Source organism: Bos mutus, chromosome 18 (genome assembly GCF_027580195.1).
Source record: "Bos mutus isolate GX-2022 chromosome 18, NWIPB_WYAK_1.1, whole genome shotgun sequence".
In the NCBI taxonomy this organism is placed as follows: domain Eukaryota; kingdom Metazoa; phylum Chordata; class Mammalia; order Artiodactyla; family Bovidae; genus Bos; species Bos mutus.
In genome coordinates, this window is record NC_091634.1 from 52,270,329 (window position 1) to 52,290,606 (window position 20,278).

The 20,278-nt window shown below is 50.5% G+C and overlaps 1 protein-coding gene across 3 annotated transcripts in view; it reads left to right on the plus strand.

Annotated features, from left to right (window-relative positions):
• The window catches only part of SLC38A8 (solute carrier family 38 member 8), a 49,272-nt gene that overhangs the window by 13,515 nt on the left and 15,479 nt on the right, over positions 1 to 20,278 (plus strand). For all 3 annotated transcript variants that reach the window (XM_070388646.1, XM_070388647.1, XM_005902624.2), the window contains 3 exons: positions 13,191 to 13,332; positions 14,115 to 14,216; positions 17,607 to 17,664. In XM_070388646.1, coding sequence (XP_070244747.1) covers positions 13,191 to 13,332; positions 14,115 to 14,216; positions 17,607 to 17,664 — 302 coding nt within the window. The remainder of the gene's footprint in view (positions 1 to 13,190; positions 13,333 to 14,114; positions 14,217 to 17,606; positions 17,665 to 20,278) is intronic.

Consider the following 20,278-nt stretch of genomic DNA (forward strand, 5'->3'; position numbering starts at 1 on the left):
TCTGAGGGCCTCTGTGTTGAGAAGAATCTTAGGGGCTGCCTTAGTGAGATGGTTCTGAGGGACTTCTGTATTCAGAACATTTTTTGAATGGCTACAGCATTGGGAAGGATCTAAGGTGCTGCCATATTGAGATGCTTCTGAAGTTTGATCCCTGGGTTGGGAAGACCCAGAGAAGGAAATGGCAACCCACTCCAGTAGTCTTGCCTGGAAAATCCCATGGACAGAGGAACCTGGTGGGCTACAGTCCGTGGGTCGGATAGAGTCAGACACAACTGAGTGATTTAACACACTGAGGGACTGCTATGTTGAAAATGATTTTGAGGGGCGCCTGTATTGAGGATTGTGAATGGTTGCTTTTGGAGAAGGAAGTGAGCTGACATATTGAGAGGATTCTGTGGGACTGCTGTGTTGGGAAGGATTCTGAGAGCAGCTATGATGAAAATTATTTTGAAGAGCTGCATGTTGAGGAGGATTCTGAGGTGCTGTCTGTTGAGATGAATGCAAAGGGCCTGCAGTATTTGGAAGGATTCTAGGGACTGCCATTCTGGAAAGGTTCTAATGTGCTGCAATTTAGATGGATCCTGAGGGCTATTGTGTGAGAAGGATTAGGGGGCTGTTGTGTTGAGAAGGATCTGGAGGAGGGCTTCTGTGTTCAGAAGGATTCTGAGGGCTTTCTGTGTTGGGAAGGATCTGAGGGGCTGCTGGGTTGGGAAAGATTCTGAGGGCCTTGTTTTGAGAAGAAGTTTGCTGCTGCTGCTAAGTCGCTTCAGTCGTGTCCAACTCTGGGCGACCCCATAGACGGCAGCCCACCAGGCTCCGCCATCCCTGGGATTCTCCAGGCAACGACACTGGAGTGGGTTGCCATTTCCTTCTCCAGAGAAGAAGTTTAGGGGCTGCTGTATTTTGGAGAATTCACGAGAGCTACCCCATTGGGAAGGATTTGAGGGAGTGCTGTGTTGAGAAGGATTTGAGGGGCTTTAGTATTGGGAAGTATTCTGAGGGATGCCATGTGAGAGGCATTCTGAGGGGCTGCTATATTGAGAAGAATTTGGGAGGGCTGGCTTGCTGAGGGGGATCTGAGGTGCTGCCTTGTTGAGAAGGATTCTCAGGGCCTGCAATGTTGAGAAGAATGTTAGCAACTGCAGTTTGGGAAGGATTCTGAGGGGCTGCCATGTCAGGATTTTGAGGGCTTTTTGTATTGAGAAGGATTTTAGGGGCTTAGAATCAGAAGGGTTGCATTGTGAGATTGATTCTGATGGCTTCTGTGTTTAGAAGAATCTTAGGGGCTGCTGCGTTGAGAAGGATATGAGGAATTGCTGCGTTGAGAAGGATTCTGAGGGATGCTGCATTTAGATGTATTCTGAGGAGCTGCTGTGTGGAGAAAGAATCTTCGTGCCTCCCTGTGGAGCAGAAACTTAGGGTCTGCCATGTTGAAAAGGGTTTTGAGGGTGTGCATGGATGGGAATACCAGACCACCTGACCTGCCTCTTGAGAAACCTATATGCAGGTCAGGAAGCAACAGTTAGAATTGGACATTGAACAACAGACTGGTTCCAAATAGGAAAAGGAGTACGTCAAGGCTGTATATTGTCACCCTGCTTATTTAACTTATATGCAGAGTACATTATGAGAAACACTGGGCTGGAAGAAGCACAAGCTGGAATTAAGATTGCTGGGAGAAATATCAATAACCTCAGATATGCCGATGACACCACCCTTATGGCAGAAAGTGAAGAGGAACTAAAAAGCCTCTTGATGAAAGTGAAAGAGAGTGAAAAAGTTGGCTTAAAGCTCAACATTCAGAAAATGAAGATCATGGCATCCGGTCCCATCACTTCATGGGAAATAGATGGGGAAACAGTGGAAACAGTGTCAGACTTTATATTTTTGGGCTCCAAAATCACTGCAGATGGTGATTGCAGCCATGAAATTAAAAGATGCTTGCTCCTTGGAAGGAAAGTTATGACCAACCTAGATAGCATATTCAAAAGCAGAGACATTACTTTGCCAACCAAGGTCTGTCTAGTCAAGGCTATGGTTTTTCCAGTGGTCATGTATGGATGTGAGAGTTGGACTGTGAAGAAAGCTGAGCGCCAAAGAATTGATGCTTTTGAACTGTGGTGTTGGAGAAGACTCTTGAGAGTCCCTTGGACTGCAAGGAGGTCCAACCAGTCCATCAGTCCTGGGTGTTCTTTGGAAGGAATGATGCTAAAGCTGAAACTCCAATACTTTGGCCACCTCATGTGAAGAGTTGACTCACTGGAAAAGACCCTGATGCTGGGAGGGATTGGGGGCAGGAGGAGAAGGGGACGACAGAGGATGAGATGGCTGGATGGCATCACGGACTCAATGGACATGAGTTTGGGTGAACTCTGGGAGTTGGTGGTGGACAGGGAGGCCTGGTGTGCTGCAGTCCATGGGGTGGCAAAGAATTGGACACGACTGAGCGACTGAACTGAACTGAATAGTTGAGGAGGATCTGGGCAATGTTGTGTTGAGTAAGTTTTTGAGGTACTCTGTATTGAGATGGATTCTTAGAGCCTGCTGAGTTGGAAAGGATCTGAGAGGGCTGTTTTTTTTTGAGGATCTGAGTGGGTTACGTGTTAAGAAGGATCTGTGTGGCTGCTGTGTTAGGAATAATTCTTAGGTGCTGCTCTGTTGAGGATTCTGAGGGGCTTCCATGTTGAGAATTCTGAGGGGCTGTTCTGTGAGATGGATTCAGAGGAAGGACCTCTGTGTTAAGAAAAATCTTGTGAGCTGTCATGTTGATGAGGATTTGAGGGCCTGCTATTTTTAGAAGGATTCTGAGACGGTGCAGGGTTGAGGATCTGAGGCAGTGTCATGTTGAGTAATTTTTGAGGTGCTCCCATGTTGAGAAGGATTCTGAGGGCAGCTGTATTGGAAAGGATCTGAGGAGTGTTAACAATGGTTCTGAAAGTGCGCCATGTTTCAAAGTATTTTGAGGGATGTGTGTTGAGCAGCACTCTGAGAAGCTGCTGTTTTGTGGAGGATCTGAGGGACTGCCCTGTTGGGAAGGATCTGAGGGGCTGCCAAGTTGAAAAGGATTATGCCTGCCTGTCCTGTTGAGGAGGATTCTGAGGTGCTGCCTCATTGAGAAGAATTCTAAGTGGCTACTGTGTTGGAAGGATGTGAGATGCTGGTATGTTGGGAAGGATTTTGGGGGAGCTACTGGATTGAGAAGTATTCTGTGTGACTGCTGAGTTGAGGATTCTGAGGTGTTGCCATGTTTCAAAAGATTGTCGTGTTTAGAAGGATTCTAGGGTCCTCAAAGGGAGAAGGCAATGGCACCCCACTCCAGTACTCTTGACTGGAATATCCCATGGACGGAGGAGCCTGGTGGATTGCAGTCCATGGGGTCGCTAAGAGTCGGACACGACTGAGCGACTTCACTTTCACGCATTGGAGAAGGAAATGGCAACCCACTCCGGTGTTCTTGCCTGGAGAATCCCAGGGATGGGGGAGCCTGGTGGGCTGCCGTCTATGGGGTCGCACAGAGTCGGACACGACTGAAGCGACTTAGCAGCAGCAGCAGGGTCCTCAAAATGTTGACAAGAATCTTAGAGGTAGCCATCCTTTGGAGGATTCTCAGGGCCTGCTGTGTTGAGAAGGATAGGAGGGCTACTGTTCTCAGAAGATCCTGAAAGACTGCCACGTTGAAATGAGTTTGAAGGGCTCCCATGTTGAGGAGGATTCTGAGCTGCTGCCTTATTGAGAAGAGTTCTGAAGGCCTGCAGTGTATGGAAGGATTCTGAGGGTGCAGTGTTGAGAAGGATCTGAAGGGCTACTGTGTTGAGAAGAATTTTGGGGGACCACTGTTTTGAGGAGGATTTGTGGTGTGCCATGCTGAGAAAGTTCTATGGTGCTTCAGTGTTGGGAAGGATTCTGAGGTGCCGCAATGTTCACAAGAATTCTGAGGGGCCTCAGTGTTGAATCTTAGGGGCTGCCGTACTTGAGAGGATTCTAAGGGGCTGCCTTGTTGAGAAGGATACTGAGGGCCTGCAGTGTTCAGAAGGACCTGAGGGGCTGCGTCATTGGGAACAATTCTCAATGTAGTGTAGGATGTAGTATTGAGAAGAATGTTAGCAACTACCATTTACCAAGGACCTGAGGGGCTGCCATTTTGAGGAGTATCTGAAGGGCTACCATGTGAGAATGATTCTAGGGGCTCCATGTTGAGAAGAATTGTAGGCGCTGCCATGCTGGAAGTATATTAAGGGCCTCGATGTTGAGAAGAGTCTTAGGAGGTGCTGTGTTTTGGAGGATTCTCAAGAGCTGTGATGTAGAGAAGGATCTTGCTGCTGTTGCTGCTGCTAAGTCGCTTCAGTCGTGTCCGACTCTGTGCGACCCCATAGATGGCAGCCCACCAGGGTTCCCTGTCCCTGGGATTCTCCAGGCAAGAACACTGGAGTGGGTTGCCATTTCCTTCTCCAGAGAAGGATCTTAGGTGCTGCCATGTTCAGAAGGATTTTGAGGGGCTCTGGTGTTCAGATGGATCCTCGAGAGGCTGCCGAATTGATGAGGGTTTTGAGTGGTGGTGGTGGTGGTTTAGTCACTGAGTCGTGTCCGACTGTTGTGACCCCATGGACTGTAGCCTGCCAGGCTCCTCTGTCCATGGGATTCTCCAGGAAAGAATACTGAAGTGGGTTGTCATTTCCTTCTCCAGGGGATCTTCCCAACCCAAGAATCAAACCTGGGTCTCCTGCATTGCAGGCAGATTCTTTACCGACTGAGCTACGAGGGAAGCCCAATTATTAAAGATGCAAAGGATCTCAGATGCTACCATACTGAGAAGGATTATGTGCTGCTGTGTTGGGACAGTTTCTGAGGCATGGCCTGTTTGGGAAGAGTTCTGATGGGCTGCCATGTTGAGAAGGATGTGGAGTATCTTCATGTTCAGAAGAATTTTAGGGATTGCTATGTTTTGGAGGATTCTCAGAAGCTATTGTGTTGAGAAGGACGATAGGACCTATAGTGTTTGAAAAGATTGTATGGGGCTGCCATATTGTGAAGGATCTGAGTAGATGGTGTTGACAGGATTCTGAGTGACCATCCTTTGAGAAGGATCCTGAGGGAACTGCTGTGTTGGGAAGGATTCTCATGGGTGCTGTGTCAGAAGGATTCTGAGGGCCTCAAGAGTTGAGGAGAATCTTAGACGCTGCCATGATGGGAATAATCTTAGCTGCTGCAGTGGTGGGAATGATTCTGAAGGGCTGCCATGTCAAAAGAATTGTGAGGGATTTTGAGTTGTAAAGAATCAGAGAGGGCTCTTGAGGGCTCTTCTGAGGTAGTGTCATGTTGAGTAAGATTTTGAGGTGCTCCCTGTTGAAAACAATTCTGAGGGCCTGCTGTGTTGGGAAGGATTCTTAGGGGCTGCTGTGTTCAGGTGGATTCCTGTGGGCTGTCATTTTGAGAAGAATTCTAGGGGCTGCCATGTTGAGAAGAGTCTTAGCCACTGCTGTGTTGATGCGAATTCTGAGTGGCTCCCACGTTGGGAAGGATTCTGATAGGCTGCCATGTCAGGTGTCTGAGGGCTTTTATTTTGAGAAGTATTTTAGGGGTTGCCATCTTAAGAAGTAACAAAAGGGCTGCCTGGCAAGATGGATTCTGATGGCCTCTGTGTTTAGAATAATCTTAGGGGCTGCTGTGTTAAGAAAGATTCTTAGAGTCTCCATGTGGAGCAGAATATTTGGGAATGCTTGTTGAGAAGAATCTGGGGGACTTCTGTTCAGAATGATTCTAAGGGGTTGCAGCATTGGAAAGGATCTGAAGTGCTGCCTTGTTGAAAAGGTTTCTGAGTTTCTGCTGTGTTTGGAAGGATGTAAGGGACCCTTGAGAGTCCCTTGGACTGCAAGGAGATCCAACCAGTCCGTCCTAAGGGAGATCAGCCCTAGGTGTTCATTGGAAGGACTGATGCTAAAGCTGAAACTCCAATATTTTGGCCACCTCATGCGAAGAGTTGACTGATTGGAAAAGACTCTGATGCTGGGAGGGATTGGGGGCAGGAGGAGAAGGGGACAACAGAGGATGAGGTGGCTGGATGGCATCACTGACTCGATGCACATGAGTTTGAGTAAACTCCAAGAGTTGATGATGGACAGGGAGGCCTGATGTGTTGCGATTCATGGGGTTGCAAAGAGTCAGACATGACCGAGCGACTGAACTGAACTGAAGGGACCCACTGTGTCAAATGGATTGTGAGGATTTCTGTGTTGATGAGATTCTTAGGGGCTGCCATGTTGAGAAGGATTCTGAGGGACTGCTGTGTTGGGAAAGATTCTGAGCGCCTGCAGTTTGGGGAAGGATTCTAAGGGACTGCTATGTAGAAAATAACCCTGATGGGCTGCTATATTGAGGAGCATCCTGATCTGCTGTCATGATGAGAATTCTGAGTGGCTGCTGTGTGAAAAAGATCGTGAGGGCTTTTGTGTTGATAAGAATCTCATGTGCTGCCATGTTGAGGAGGGGCTGATCTGTTGAGAAGGATTCTCTGAACCTCCATGTTTTGAAGATTCTTAGGGGTTGCTGTGTTGGGAAGGATCTGAGACCTGGTTGTGTTGACAAGCATTCTGAGGTGCTGCCATGTTGAACATAATTCTGAGGGGCTGCCACATTGAAAATGTTCTGTGGAGTTGCTGTGTTGAGAAGGATTCTGAGGGGCTGCTGTGCTGAGGATTCTGAGTAGCTGCCTCCCTGGGAAGGATATGAGGGGCTTTTGTAGAGGATTCTGAGAGGATGCAGTATTGAGATGGATTCTGAAGAGTTGCCATATTGAGGAGGATTCTGAGGTGCTGCCTTATTGAGAATAAATCTGAGTGGCTGCTGTGTTGGAAGGATGTGAAGGGCTGCCGTGTTGAGAAGGATTTGGGGCTGCTGGACTGAGAAGTGTTCTGTGTGGCTGCTGTGTTGAGGATTCTGAGGTTCTGCCGTATTGAGATGAATCTGAGATTCTGCCATGTTTAGAATGATTGTAATGAGCCGCCATGTTTAGAAGGATTCTGAGGGCCTCCGTGTTAAGAGGGATCTTAGAGGCTGCCATCCTTTAGAGAATTCTCAGAAGGATATGAGGACTGCTGTATTCAGAAGATTCTGAAATGCTGCCATGTTGAAAATGATTTTGAGGGGCTGCATGTTAAGAAGGATTCTTTTTTTTTTTTTAAGAAGGATTCTGAGCTGCTGTATTGTTAAGAAGTGTTCTGAGAGCCTGCAGTGTTAAAAAGAATCTTAGTGGGTGCTGTACTTTGGAGGATTCTCACAGGCTGCCATGTTGAGAAGGATAGGAGGAGCTGCTTTGTTCAAAAGGGAGATTGTGAGGGGCTGCCATGTTGAAAATGATTTTGAGGGGCTGCGTGTTGGGAAGGATCCTGAGGGTTGCCATGTTGGAAAGGCTCATGAGGAGCTATGTGTTGGGAAGCATTCTGAGGGCCTCCACGTTGAGAAGAGTGTTAGGGGCTGCCATGTAGAGATGTTCTGATGGTTTTGATTTCTGTGTTCAGAGGCTGCTGAAGGGCTACAGCATTGGGAAGGATCTGAGGTGCTGCCATGTTGAAAATGATTTGACAGGTGGATGTGTTGAGGATTCTGGATGGCTCTTCCTAGGGAAGGAAGTGAGGGACTGCTGCATAGAGTAGTTTCTGAGGAGCTTCTGTGATGGGAAGGATTCTGAGGAACTACCTGTTTGGGAAGAGTTCTGAAGGACTGCTGTGTTGAGAAGGATTCTGAGGAGTTATTCCTCAGAATATTGGGAAGTATTCTGAGGGCCTTTCTGTTGAGAAGAATTTTTAGGGGCTGCTGTGTTTTAGAGGATTCTCAGAAGCTGCTGTGTTGAGAAGATTCTGATGGGCTGGTTTGTTGAGAAGGACACTGAGTGGCTGTAGTATTTGGAAGGATTCTGTGGGCTGCCATATTGGGAAGGATCTGAGGAGATGTGGTGTTGAGAAGGATTTCGAGTGGCTGTTCTACTGAGAAGGATCCTGAAGGACTTCCTCATGGGTTGCTTTGTCAGAAGGATTCTGAGGGCCTCAGTATTGAGAAGAATTTTAGGGGCTGCCATGTTGGGAAGAATCTTAGCAGCTGTGGTGGTGAGAATGATTCTGAAAGGCTGCCATGTCAAAAAGATTCTGAGGGCTTTTGTGGTGTGAAGAATCTGATGGGCTGCTGTATTGAGGAGGATTCTGAGGTAGTGTCATGTTGAGTAAGATTTTAGGTGCTCTCTGTTGTAAACGATTCTGAGAGCCTGCTGCAGTGGAAAGGATATGAGTGGCTATTGTGTTGACGATGATTCTGAGGTATGTTGTGTTGGTAAGCCTTCTGAGGTGCTGCTGTGTTGAGGAGGATCTGACTGGATTATGTGTTGAGAATGATCTGAGGGGCTGCTATGTGTTAGGAAGGATTCTTAGGGGCTGCTGTGTTCAGAAGGACTTTGAGGGGCTTCCATGTTAATGAAAGCTGCTGTATTGGGAAAGGATCTGAGGGGTGTTGTATTAAGAAGGATTCTGATGGCCTGCCAAGTTGCAAAATATCCTGAGGAATGTGTGTTGAGCAGCATTCTCAGAAGCTGCTCTATTGTGGAGGACCTGAGGGGCTGCCGAGTTGAGAAGGATTGTACCTGCCTGTCCTGTTGAGGAGGATTCTGAAGTGCTGCATTATTGAGAAGAATTCTGAGTGGCTGCTGTGTTTAGAAGGATTCTGGGGGCCTCAAAATGTTGAGAAGAATCTTAGAAGCTGCCATCCTTTGGAGGATTCTCAGGGGCTGCTGTGTGGAAAAGGATAGGAGGGCTGCTATGTTCAGAAGATTTTGAGAGGCTGTCATGTTGAAAATGATATTGAGCGGCTGCCATGTTGAGGATTCTGAGCCGCTACCTTGTTGAGAAGTGTTCTGAGGGCCTCAGTGTTTGGAAGGATTCTGAGGGTGCTGTATTGAGAATATGAAAGGCTACTGTGTTGAGAATAGTTTGGGGAGACTACTGTGTGGAGAAGGAATTGGCAACCCACCCCAGTGTCTGCCTGAAAAATCCCAAGGACAGAGAAGCCTGGTGGGCTGCCTCCAAAGGGTCGCAAAGAGTCAGACACGACCGAACGACTAAGCACAAGCAGCCTGTGTTGAGGAGGATTTGTGGTGCTGCCATCCTAAAAAGGCTTCTGAGGTGCCGTTGTATAGGGAAGCATTCTAAGGGGCTACAGTGTTCACATGGATTCTACAGGCCTCAGTGTTGAAAAGAAACTTGGGGCTGCCGTACTTTAGAGGATTCTCACTGGCTGCCACGTTGAGAAGGATCTGAGGGCTGCTGTGTTCAGAAGGATTCAAAGGTGCTGCCATGTTAAAAATGATTTTGAGGGGCTGCCATGTTGAGAAGGATAGTGAGAGTTTGCAGTGTTTGGAAGCATTCTCTGGGACTGCCATGTTGGCAAGGTTCTGAGGTGCTGTGGTTTAGATGGATCTTGAGGTCTAGTCAAAGCTATGGTTTCTCCAGTGGTCATGTATGGATGTGAGAGTTGGACTGTGAAGAAAGCTGAGCACCAAAGAATTGATGCTTTTGAACTGTGGTGTTGGAGAAGACTCTTGAGAGTCCCTTGGACTGCAAGGAGATCCAACCAGTCAATCCTAAGGGAAATCAGTCCTGGGTGTTCACTGGAAGGACTGATGCTGAAGCTGAAACTCCAATACTTTGGCCACCTGATGCAAAGAGCTGACTCATTTGAAAAGACCCTGATGCTGGGAAAGATTGAAGACAGGAGGAGAAGGGGATGACGGAGGATGAGATGGTTGGATGGCATCACCGACACAATGGACATGGGTTTGGGTGGACTCCGGGAGTTGGTGATGGACAGGGAGGCCTGGTGTGCTGCAATTCATGGGGTCACAAAGAGTTGGACATGACTGAGCAACTGAACTGAACTGAGGGCTACCATGTGAGAACAATTATAGAGGCTGTGGTTTTGAGAAGGATCTGGTGGGCTTCTGTGTTCAGAAGGATTCTGAGGTGCTATAGTGTTGGGAAGGATTCTGAGGGCCTCCATATTGAGAAGAATTTTGGGGGGTGCCGAGTTTTGGAGGATTCTCAGAAGCTGCTGTGTTGAGAAGATTCTGAGTGGTTGTCCTGTTGAGAAGGATCCTGAAGGGCTGCCGTGTTGGGAAGGATTCTCAAGGCCGCTGTGTAAGAAAGATTGTGAGAGCCTCAGTGCTGAGAAGAATATTCAGTTCAGCTCAGTTGTGTCCAACTCTTTGCGACCCCATGAATTGTAGCACACCAGGCCTCCCTGTCCATCACCAACTCCCGGAGTTCACTCAGACTCATGTCCATCAAGTCAGTGATGCCATCTAGCCATCTCATCCTCTGTCGTCCCCTTCTCCTCCTGCCCCCAATCCCTTCAAGCATCAGAGTATTTTCCAATGAGTTAACTCTTTGCATGAGGTGGCCAAAGTATTGGAGTTTCAGCTTCAGCATCATTCCTTCCAAAGAACACCCAGGACTGATCTCCTTTAGGATGGACTGGTTGGATCTCCTTGCAGTCCAAGGGACTCTCAAGAGTCTTCTCCAACACCACAGTTCAAAAGCATCAATTCTTCGGCACTCAGCTTTCTTCACAGTCCAACTCTCACATCCATACATGACCACTGGAAAAACCATAGCCTTGACTAGATGGACCTTTGTTGGCAAAGTAATGTCTCTGCTTTTGAATATGCTATCTAGGTTGGTCGTAACTTTCCTTCCAAGGCGTAAGCGTCTTTTAATTTCATGGCTGCAATCACCATCTGCAGTGATTTTGGAGCCCAAAAAAATAAAGTCTGACACTGTTTCCCCATCTATTAGGTGCCACCAGATTAGGAAGAATCTTAGCTGCTGCAGTGTTGGGAACGATTCTGAATGGTGGCCATGTCAAAAGGATTCTGAAGGCTTTTGTGTTGTCAAGAATCTGAGGGGCTGTGGTGTTCAGGAGGATTCTGAGGTAGTGTCATGTTGAGTAAGATTTTGAGGTGCTCCATGTTGACAAAGATTCTGAGGACCTGCTGTGTTGGGAAGCACCTGAGGGCCTTTTGTGTTGAGAATAATTCTGAGGCATGCCATGTTGGTAAGAATTCTGAAGTGCTGGTGTGTTGAGGAGTATCTGTGTGGATTATGAGTTGAGAAGGATCTGAGGGCCTGTTGTGTTGGGAAGGATTCTTAGGGGCTGCTGTGTTTAGATGGATTCTGAGGGGCTGTCATTTTGAGAAGGTTTTAGGGATTGCTGTGTTGAGAATTCTGAGTGGCTGCTGTGTCAGAAGGATTCTGAGGGCTCTTGTGTTGAGAAGTATCTTCGGGGCTGCCACTTTAAGAAGCATCAGAAGAGCTGCATGATGAGACAGATTCTGATGGCCTCTGTTTAAAAGAATCTTAGGGGCTGCTATGTTGAGAAGGATTCGGAGAGGGTTCAGGGTTGAAGAGTATTTGAGGTAGTGTTGTGTTGAGTACGGTTTGGAGGTGCTCCATGTTGAGAAGGATTGTGGGAGCCCGCTGTTTTGGGAAGGGTCTGAGGGACTGTTTTGCTAAGAATGATTCTGAAGCATGCCATGTTGGTAAGAATTCTGAGATGCTGAGGATGATTCTGAGGGCTGCTATGATGAAAATGATTTTGAAGAGCTGCTGTGTTGAGGAGGATTCTGAATTGCCTTGTTGAGAAAGATATTGAGGGCCTTCAGTGTTTGGAAGGATTCTGAGGGACTGCCATTTTGGGAAGGTTCTGAGGTGTTGTGGCTTAGACGGATCCTCAGGGCTACTGTGTGAGAAGGATTCTAGGGGCTGTTGTGTTGAGAAGGATGTGGGTGGCTTCTGCGTTCAGAAGGATTCTGAAGGGGTGCAGTGTTGAGGTGGATCTGAGGGAGTGTGGAGTTGAGTAAGATTTTGAGGTTGAGAAGGATTCCTAGGATCTGTCGTTTGGGGAAGGTTTCAGGCTCAGGTGGTGGATCCCCTGGAGGGATTATCGCGTTGATGAGGACACAGGCCAAGCCTACTCTGGGCATATCGACTGGTGCGAAGACGCATCACTTTTATGCTTCTTGGGTCGATATGTTGGAATGTCTTTCTGAAGGCAAGACCAGGTTTCTTGGATTGAAGGATCATTAGAGGTCAGGGCTGTTTTACAGAGTCATTGGATTCATCAAGTGAAAATGACCGTAAATAATGGTGAATGGCCTGGAAAGCGAGGGCTCAGGAAGGAGCTGGGTGGCCTAGTTGGCAGAGGCAGCTCTCCTGGCTTCAGGAATCCATACATATGGATAAGAAGAGCTTGCACCCCAACCCAGGCCATGTGGGCCTGTTACTCGTGGAGATCTCTGTGCATCTCTGGGTGCGTGCATTCATTCCCTTGGCCTCTCTGGCCACAAGAGCCTACCTTCCTCTGAAGGGGGGGCCTCTGTACCGTGAGCTCAATGTGGAAATAGTCCATGTGTCTCTCCAGTAGAAACAAACCATCCTGGTCAAGTGGTCATTTCTTTTGATCGCTGTCTTTATTGAGCAAGTGCGGAGAACTAGAAGGGTTCCTTTACAGCAGTACCAGCACCCCGTGTGGGCCAGGATCAGCTCTGGGCACCCCCACCCCGTGCGCTGCGGGGCCGCCTCACCCCCTCTGCTTCCGGCCTCAAGCCACCTTGTGTCTCTCCTGGGCTCTCCCCTCCACCACCTTTCTGGCCCCTTCTATCAGCTCCCAATTCTCTGTCTTCCTATGACAGACAGAATAAACCGGTCCCAGTTTCTCAGATACCTTTCCCTGAGAGGTTGATGGGGTCTGTGTCCCCCACCAATTAGAGTGGGCTCGGAGATGCTTGACTGGCAGAGGATGGCAGAGGGGCCAGTGCCAGTTCCAGGCCTGGCCTTTAAGAGGACAACACCTCCCTCCTTTGGCTCAGGGCCCCAAGCTGCTAAGGACTAGTCCTTTGAGGGGTCTGCTGGTGAGGAGGTGGGTGTGCTGAGCCCAAGTGTCCCCACCAGGCACCCTGGGTGAGCACAGCCATTGAGGCCCCTCCAGCCCTCAGCCAGGTACCCCCAAGGGCCCGCAGCCTGTGTGGTGTGGAGCAGAAGCGGCTAGCTCAGCCCCGCCCTAATTCTCCCCCTCCACTCGGGCCATCTAATAATGGGGTCACCCTGGGGCAGGCTCTCTGGGCTCACTGCCTCTCCTTCCCTTGCTCTCTGCAGTGTGGGACTTCATCCTGCCCAGCACCCCGCCAGTCCCGCAGCCCTGGTACACTGACCAGCGCTTCACCCTGACGCTGCTCTGCGTGCTGGTCATCCTGCCCCTCTCCGCGCCACGGGAGATCGGCTTCCAGAAATACACAAGGTATGGGCTGCAGACCCCTCCTGGGGGCGAGGGCTGGGGCTGGGTCCCCACCTTCGCTGGCGTTTGGGGGTGGTTTCTGTCCGCCTGGGATAGGGGAGCTGCCAGCATGGTTCTTCCCATTGGGAGAAGAGGAAAGAAATGTTAAATTACCAAAGTCATTCGTGGGCATGATAGAAAATACAGATAAACAGAAAAGAAAATTGCCTGTAATAACAGGGCCTCCATTTTGTTACTTAATGATCGCAAGCTTTTTCTGCACCCACATACACAGGCACGGAGACACACACAAACACACACACACACTTTTCATTTTACAGTCTGAGGCTCCACATATACTTTTGAAAAAATAAAGTCTGGCAAAAATCTTCACACAAGTGTGCCACCGACCTTTCCCTGTCGTGTAGAGAAGTGGAGCAGAGAAACAGCGGGTAGGACCTCAGAGCCCCCCGGGCGCCCCCCGCCCTCTCCAGCTGGTCCTTCTGCACGCTGTGTCATGGCTGCTTAAATGCCGGATCCCAGGGGCTGTGTGGCTGTTGCTGGAGAGATGGGGCACCCGTAGCGCTGACAGCCTTGCAGGTCCCACTGCGTGGCATGAGGGTGTCCCTGCCTGGAACGCCCTTCCTGCTGCCCTATCCTACAGATAACTGGGGCCCAGACAGGAAGAACTTGCCTGAGCCCTTGCCAGTGTGGGCCGAGCTGACACCGAGACCCCGCTCTGTGTGGCTCCCCAGGCGCTGCCTCACCACGGCCGCCCCCTGACACTGTGCTCTCTCGTGTGTTAGCATCCTAGGCACCCTGGCCGCCTGCTACCTGGCCCTGGTCATCGTGGCGCAGTACTACCTCAGGCCCCAAGACCTCGCCCGTGAGCCCCGCCTGGAGTCCAGGTGAGTCTGGGGGATGGCTTCCGTGGGCTTCTTCGAGGGGCGAGGGCCAATTCCCTGCACCCCCCTCCCAACCCCCCATGGTTTGCACAGAGCCCTGGCTCTTCTCATGAAGTTCTTCAAGTCTCTGATGCTGTCGGATCAGATCAGTCACTCAGTTGTGTCCGACTCTTTGCAACCCCATGAATCGCAGCACGCCAGGCCTCCCTGTCCATCACCAATTCCCAGAGTTCACCCAAACTCATGTCCATCGAGTCGGTGATGCCATCCAGCCATCCTCTGTCGTCCCCTTCTCCTCTTGCCCTCAATCCCTCCCAGCATCAGAGTCTTTTCCAATGAGTCAACTCTTCGCATGAGGTGGCCAAAGTACTGGAGTTTCAGCTTTAGCATCATTCCTTCCAAAGAAATCCCAGGGCTGATGCTGTAGAGCTCAGCAAAAGCTCTTTTCCTTGTTCAAAACCACTCAGCTGCCACTAGTGAGGACAGGGTGAGGGGCATGGAAGCACCACATGCCCGCCAGCCGGTGCTCCTGGGCGGTTGCAGATGTGCCCCACGGCGTGGAAGAAACAGGACCAGCCAGCAAGACGCTGAGGCCAGTGAGGCGCGAGAGACCTGAGCGACACCAGAAGTGAGGACTCCTGTAGGGATTCGGAGCTGCAGGGAGGACTTCCATTTCGCATGGAAGCCATTTCAGGGTTTTGATCACAGCAGGGCCTTGAAATCAAATCTGGTGGCAGGCCAGCTCCAGGGGCCTGTGGCCTGTGACGTCACCCAGGTCCCAGGCTCAGAAGAGCCCACCCTTGGTTTAACACCCTGCTGTCACCATCCTGAGATTCTTCACGGCTGCTGAACAAGGGCCGGCGTGTTCATTTTGCACGTGGTCCCACAAATTGTGTGGGCCCTCCTGGAGGACAGATCAGAGGTGGAACAGGAGAGAGAGGAGAGTCCAGGTTGATTCTGAGCTTAGAGCAGGGGAACCGAGGGCCATGCTGTTTCCTGGACTGTGTGGGACGGGGAGGAGCAGCTGGCTGGGGGAGGGTTTTGGTGGGGACATGTTAGGTGGGAAAGGCTTTGAGACACTAAAGACGTCAGGGAGCTGTCAGACTGGTGTTCAGAGAGGCCATGGCTGGAAGTAGAAATGTCAGCCCAGAGGTGGCATGCAAGGGCTGTGTGAAAATTGTCACAGCCAGTGGTCCTCCACCGGTCCTGGGGGCCCAGGAGAGGAATGGAGAGTCGGGAGCACTGTTAGCCTCCTGGAGCTGCTTGTTCTACCACAAACTGGGAGGCTGAAAGCAGCAGAAATCCCTCCCCTTGGTGCTGGAAGCTAGAAACCGAGTATGAGGGTGTCAGTCGGGCTGTGCTCCCTCAGGAGGCTCCGGGAGGGGCCTTCCTGCCCCTCAGGGTCCTGAGCTGCCAGCGCTCTTTGGCGCTCCTTGGCCTGCAGGCGCTTCACTCCAGCTTCAGCGCCACCCTCACACGGCTCTCCCTGGGTATGTGTTTTCTCTTCCCTTAAGGGCACCAATTGTTGGATCAACTCCCAGCCTGCTCCAGTACGACCTCGTCTTAATTTAACCAATTATGTCTACAAGGACTCTTTTTCCAAATAAAATTTCTTTCTGAGATTCCCACTGGATATAAATTTGGAGGGGGGATGGTCACTATAAACCCAGGACAGATGATGACAGAATGGGTCTATCTATCACCCAGATGATGACCTCTGGGTCTCAGAAGTCAGTGAGCAAAATTTCAAGAATTTTAGGGTGTTCACCACCGAATACTGCTCCTAGGTCACGTGGGACTGAGCCCTGGTGCTGGATTTGGCCACAGAGGCCAGTCTTTTTTTTTTTTTTTCAGAGGCCAGTCTTGATGTGGCTGAGACTCGTCAGGGCAGGAGGTGGGGATGAGGCCCAGGTGGATTGGGGTCAGGAGAGAGGTCTTCCGAGGAGGGGAGGAGAGGAATGGGCAGGAGGTGGGGCTCAGTGGCCCCCACACACCCGTACACTGATGGGGTAATCCAACAGAGCAGGAAAGGCCCGGATCCACTGCTGACCTGCGGCCTTGAGTCCAGGGGAGGGTCTCGTGCCCTGGAGGTCCATCCTCCAGGGCTGGAGCTTGGACGGCATCTACCACAGGAACAGGAGGGGACAGTGCACGTGGCCCAGAGGATGCAGGCAGGCAGATGGAGCAGCAGAAGCGTGGGCTCTGAGAAGCCAGCCGTCTGCTGACAGTGCTGTCTTGAGGAAGGTCTGAGAAGGCGGGGCTTGGCTGGGGGGCTCCCTGGGCTGCATCCAGAGTTAAGAGTCAGCCGGAAACACATTACAGAAGGGAGATGGCACTGGGCGAGCCCCCTGCGGCTGCTGTAACAAGTTACTGCCAAACACAGTGGCTCAAAACTATACAAGCTTATTATCTTCTGATGTCAAAAGTCCAGAATGAGTCTCGCTGTGCTGAATTCGAAGGGTCAGCAGTGCTGTGTTCTTTCAGGAGGTCTAGACAAGAATCCGTCTCCTGGCCTTTCCCGGTTCCTAGGGGTGCCCACGTTCCTTGGCTTGTGGCCCCTCCACAGTCTTCACAGCCAGCAAGGTTCCGTCTCTCTGATCTTGCTTCTGCAGTCACAGCTCCCTCTGACCACAGCTGGGGAAGGTTCTCTGATGGCAAGGATCCTTATGATATATGGGGCCTAGATAATCCGGGGTCATCTCCCATCTCAGAGTCCTGACCTTCATCACACCTGCAGAGTCCCTTGTAGGATATAAGGTCACAAACTCCCAGCTTCCCAGGATTAGGATGGGGACATCTTTGGGGGCCATTATTCTAGCACAGCCAGGAAACTCTGGTTCTATAGTGGGTGCTATTTATGCCCCCCCAACTGTGTGTCCCCAAATCTGCTGGAGGCCAGAACCTGGAGCTGCTCGAAAAGAAAGCTGGAGGGCCACCAGTCGGGGGCCACTGCGAGGGTTTGACCTTAAGAGTCTGCCCCGTGCACCCGTCAGTTCTCTTAGGCCGCTTAGACGGAGGTCAAACCGTCCTTGTCCTCTTGTGGTCTGTTTGGATTCTGCCTGTGCCCTGCCCCCGCACCCCCAGACCCCAACCTCACTGGGGACAGGCAGCCTCCAAGGAAGCTGGGAGTTCCTCCTAGCCATGTCCTGCCCACATTCTGCCTGCATGGAGACTGTCAAGTTGTCAAACGTCAGCACAGATGTACTTAAAAGTGCAGCACTTTACATGCGGCTTCTGCCACCCCTCAACCCCGGAGTGGACGTGGTTATTAAAATCTACCTTAGAGTTACACTTCGTTACAGCTTGCTTGTATTATTTAAAACTCGTCTTCAAGTTGAAGGTTGTTTTGAGTTTAACTTTTTGTAACAAACACCTGTTTTCATCTCTTTACAGTCCCTCCTCCTGGACCTCTGTATTTAGTGTCTTCCCCACCATCTGTTTTGGATTTCAGGTAACCTTGGTATCTGTGTTGAGGAGGGCGGCATTTGCGGGCTGTGGTGACTGCCCGTTCCCTTGGGGGCAAGTTGCCTCCCTGTTGGTCGTGGGGAGGGAGGTTTGTGAACGTGTTTTGGGATGAACCAGTCTGTCTCTAGGGGACCATGCATATGGGTTGGCGTCTGGGCTCAGCGAGCTCTGAATTTCAGTTGAACTTTGGAACTGGCTCCACTGGCCAGCACCAGCAGCAGCCCGTTTGTTGAGTCTGAGGTTGAGTGTGGGGGTCCAGGACCTGTGCCCTCCTTTAAAAGTCCTGGTGGCGGTGTCGCCCTGCCTGGGGACCGGGAGCCGCCTTCCTGCAGGTGGATTCTGCCGCAGGGGCTGGAGGCTTGCAGGCTAGAAGGGCAGGAAGGTGTGCGGGGCGGCTGCTGGGCACGATATATAGAATTTGACAGAATGTCGTGGAGTAAGAGCTTCTGTGTGTGGAATCTAGTTGGGGGTGCTTCCGATGTAGCTCTCGGCGGGGCAGATTCAGAGATGTCCTCTGCTAGGTGCTGAGGCCTAAGAGGAGTCTTGAGGAATGTGTGGGAGGCGGCAGGTGCAGGGAGATGCTTCCACTGGAGATCCACGGAGGGGAGGGGTCCCAGGCTGGAGAGCTGCTAAGGTCTGGGTGAGGTGGGTGCTTGGTGAGGGGCTGGAGATGGCTGTAGTGGGGGTCGAGCTCTGCTCCCTGCCTTCTGGTCTCTCTTGGGGTTCCCCAGTCTCCCCGCAGGTGGCAGCTGACCCCCTTTTTCCATTGCTTATTTTGGAAAGATTTGCCTCTCTCCTAAAGACAACCACCTACCCGCCACACTGACAACAAAACCGCCCCATGTAGAAGCATGTTCTCAAGGCAGAGGGGCTCAAGACTGACGGTGTCTCAGCTTCCTAGCCCCAGTGTCTTCTCCACTTACCCATCCATCAGCTCCTCTTTCTGTTCTTCATCTTGTGTCTTCTCTGAGAATCATTTCTTGGGGGGAAGAAAAATCCTGAAACATTTCCATTTCTCTTTTTTATAAATGAGTTGCTGTATCACTCCTGAGACTTAGCAAGCCGCTTACAGGATTTCTCACGTTTCGTCCCACACACCCAATATTTTGAAAGATGTAAAGCGATGATTTTGCTGTCAACTGTCTGGATGGAGTTTAACCAGCCCTCTCTTGGCTGCCCGAGCACCATATGGTATAGCAGGCTCGTGCCAGCGGAGGGGAAGGGGGGCCGCTTTCCAGATGCTTGGAGGGGGTGCCCCCCTCACCTTTGCCTCGGCTCCCTCATCTGATTCTCCTAGCAACGGAGGCCTGGGCTGCAGTTTCCAGGGACACGGGATGCAGAGATGGGGAGTTAGGAGAAAGATGTGGATGCGGGGTGGGGGTGGGGCTGAGGACTAGTTGCTGAGGCCAGGGAAGGGGCTGCTAGGATCCAGCTTGTGGAGTCAGGGATCTGGGGGTGCGGGGACTAGATGTAGGGGAAGGTGGAAGGGAGGAGGGTGAGGGGGAGGGTGAGGGGTAGGGCAGGGCTGTGCAGGGGAGTGGGGAGTCCCTGCTTCAGTTCAACCACACCCTTCCCCACACACTTAGCAATGGGGACCCCCTCCCGCCTGTGCAGAATCAGAGGGGCTTGTGGGGAGCAGGGGTTGGGGTGAGGCTTTGCTCCCAGCCACCCTGGCCACGTGTAATACTTCTCCTTTGTTTTGTTTTAACTGAAGCGTGATTGATTTACAGTATCATGTTAGTTTCAGGTGTACAGCACCATGATTCTGGTAACTGAATATATGTGTATGTATGTTCTTTTTCAGATTCTCTTCCTTTATAGGTTACAAAATATTGAGTAGAGTTGTCTGTGCTATGAGTAGATCCTTGTGGGTTATCTGTTTTATATATCAGTCAGTCAGTCCAGTCACTCAGTCGTGTCCTACTCTTTGCGACCCCATGAATCGCAGCATGCCAGGCCTCCCTGTCCATCACTAACTCCCGGAGTTCACTCAGACTCACGTCCATCGAGTCAGTGATGCCATCCAGCCATCTCATCCTCTGTCGTCCCCTTCTCCTCCTGCTCCCAATCCCTCCCAGCATCAGAGTCTTTTCCAATGAGTCAACTCTTCGCATGAGGGGGCCAAAGTATTGGAGTTTCAGCTTCAGCATCATTCCTTCCAAAGAACACCCAGGGCTGATCTCCTTTAGAATGGACTGGTTGGATCTCCTTGCAGTTTTATATATAGTAGTGTGTATATGTTAGTCCCAAAGTCCTAATTTATCCCCCCACCCCCCTTTCCCCTTTGGTAACTGTTAAGTTTGTTTTCTATGTTTGTGAGTCTGTTTCTGTTTTGGAAATAAGTTCATTTGTATCTGTTTATTTTTTAAAGATTCCACATATAAGTGATATCATATTCCTCTTTCTTAGTTTGATAATCTCTAGGTTCATATATGTTGTTGCAAATGGTGGTGTTTCATTCCTTTTTATGGCTGAATAATATTCCGTTGCATGTCCGTAACCACGCCTTTCTCCACTCCTCTGTCGCTGGACACTTAGGCTGCTTCCATTCTTGGCTGTTGTGAGCAGTGCTGCAGTGAACGTTGGGGTGTGTATCTTCT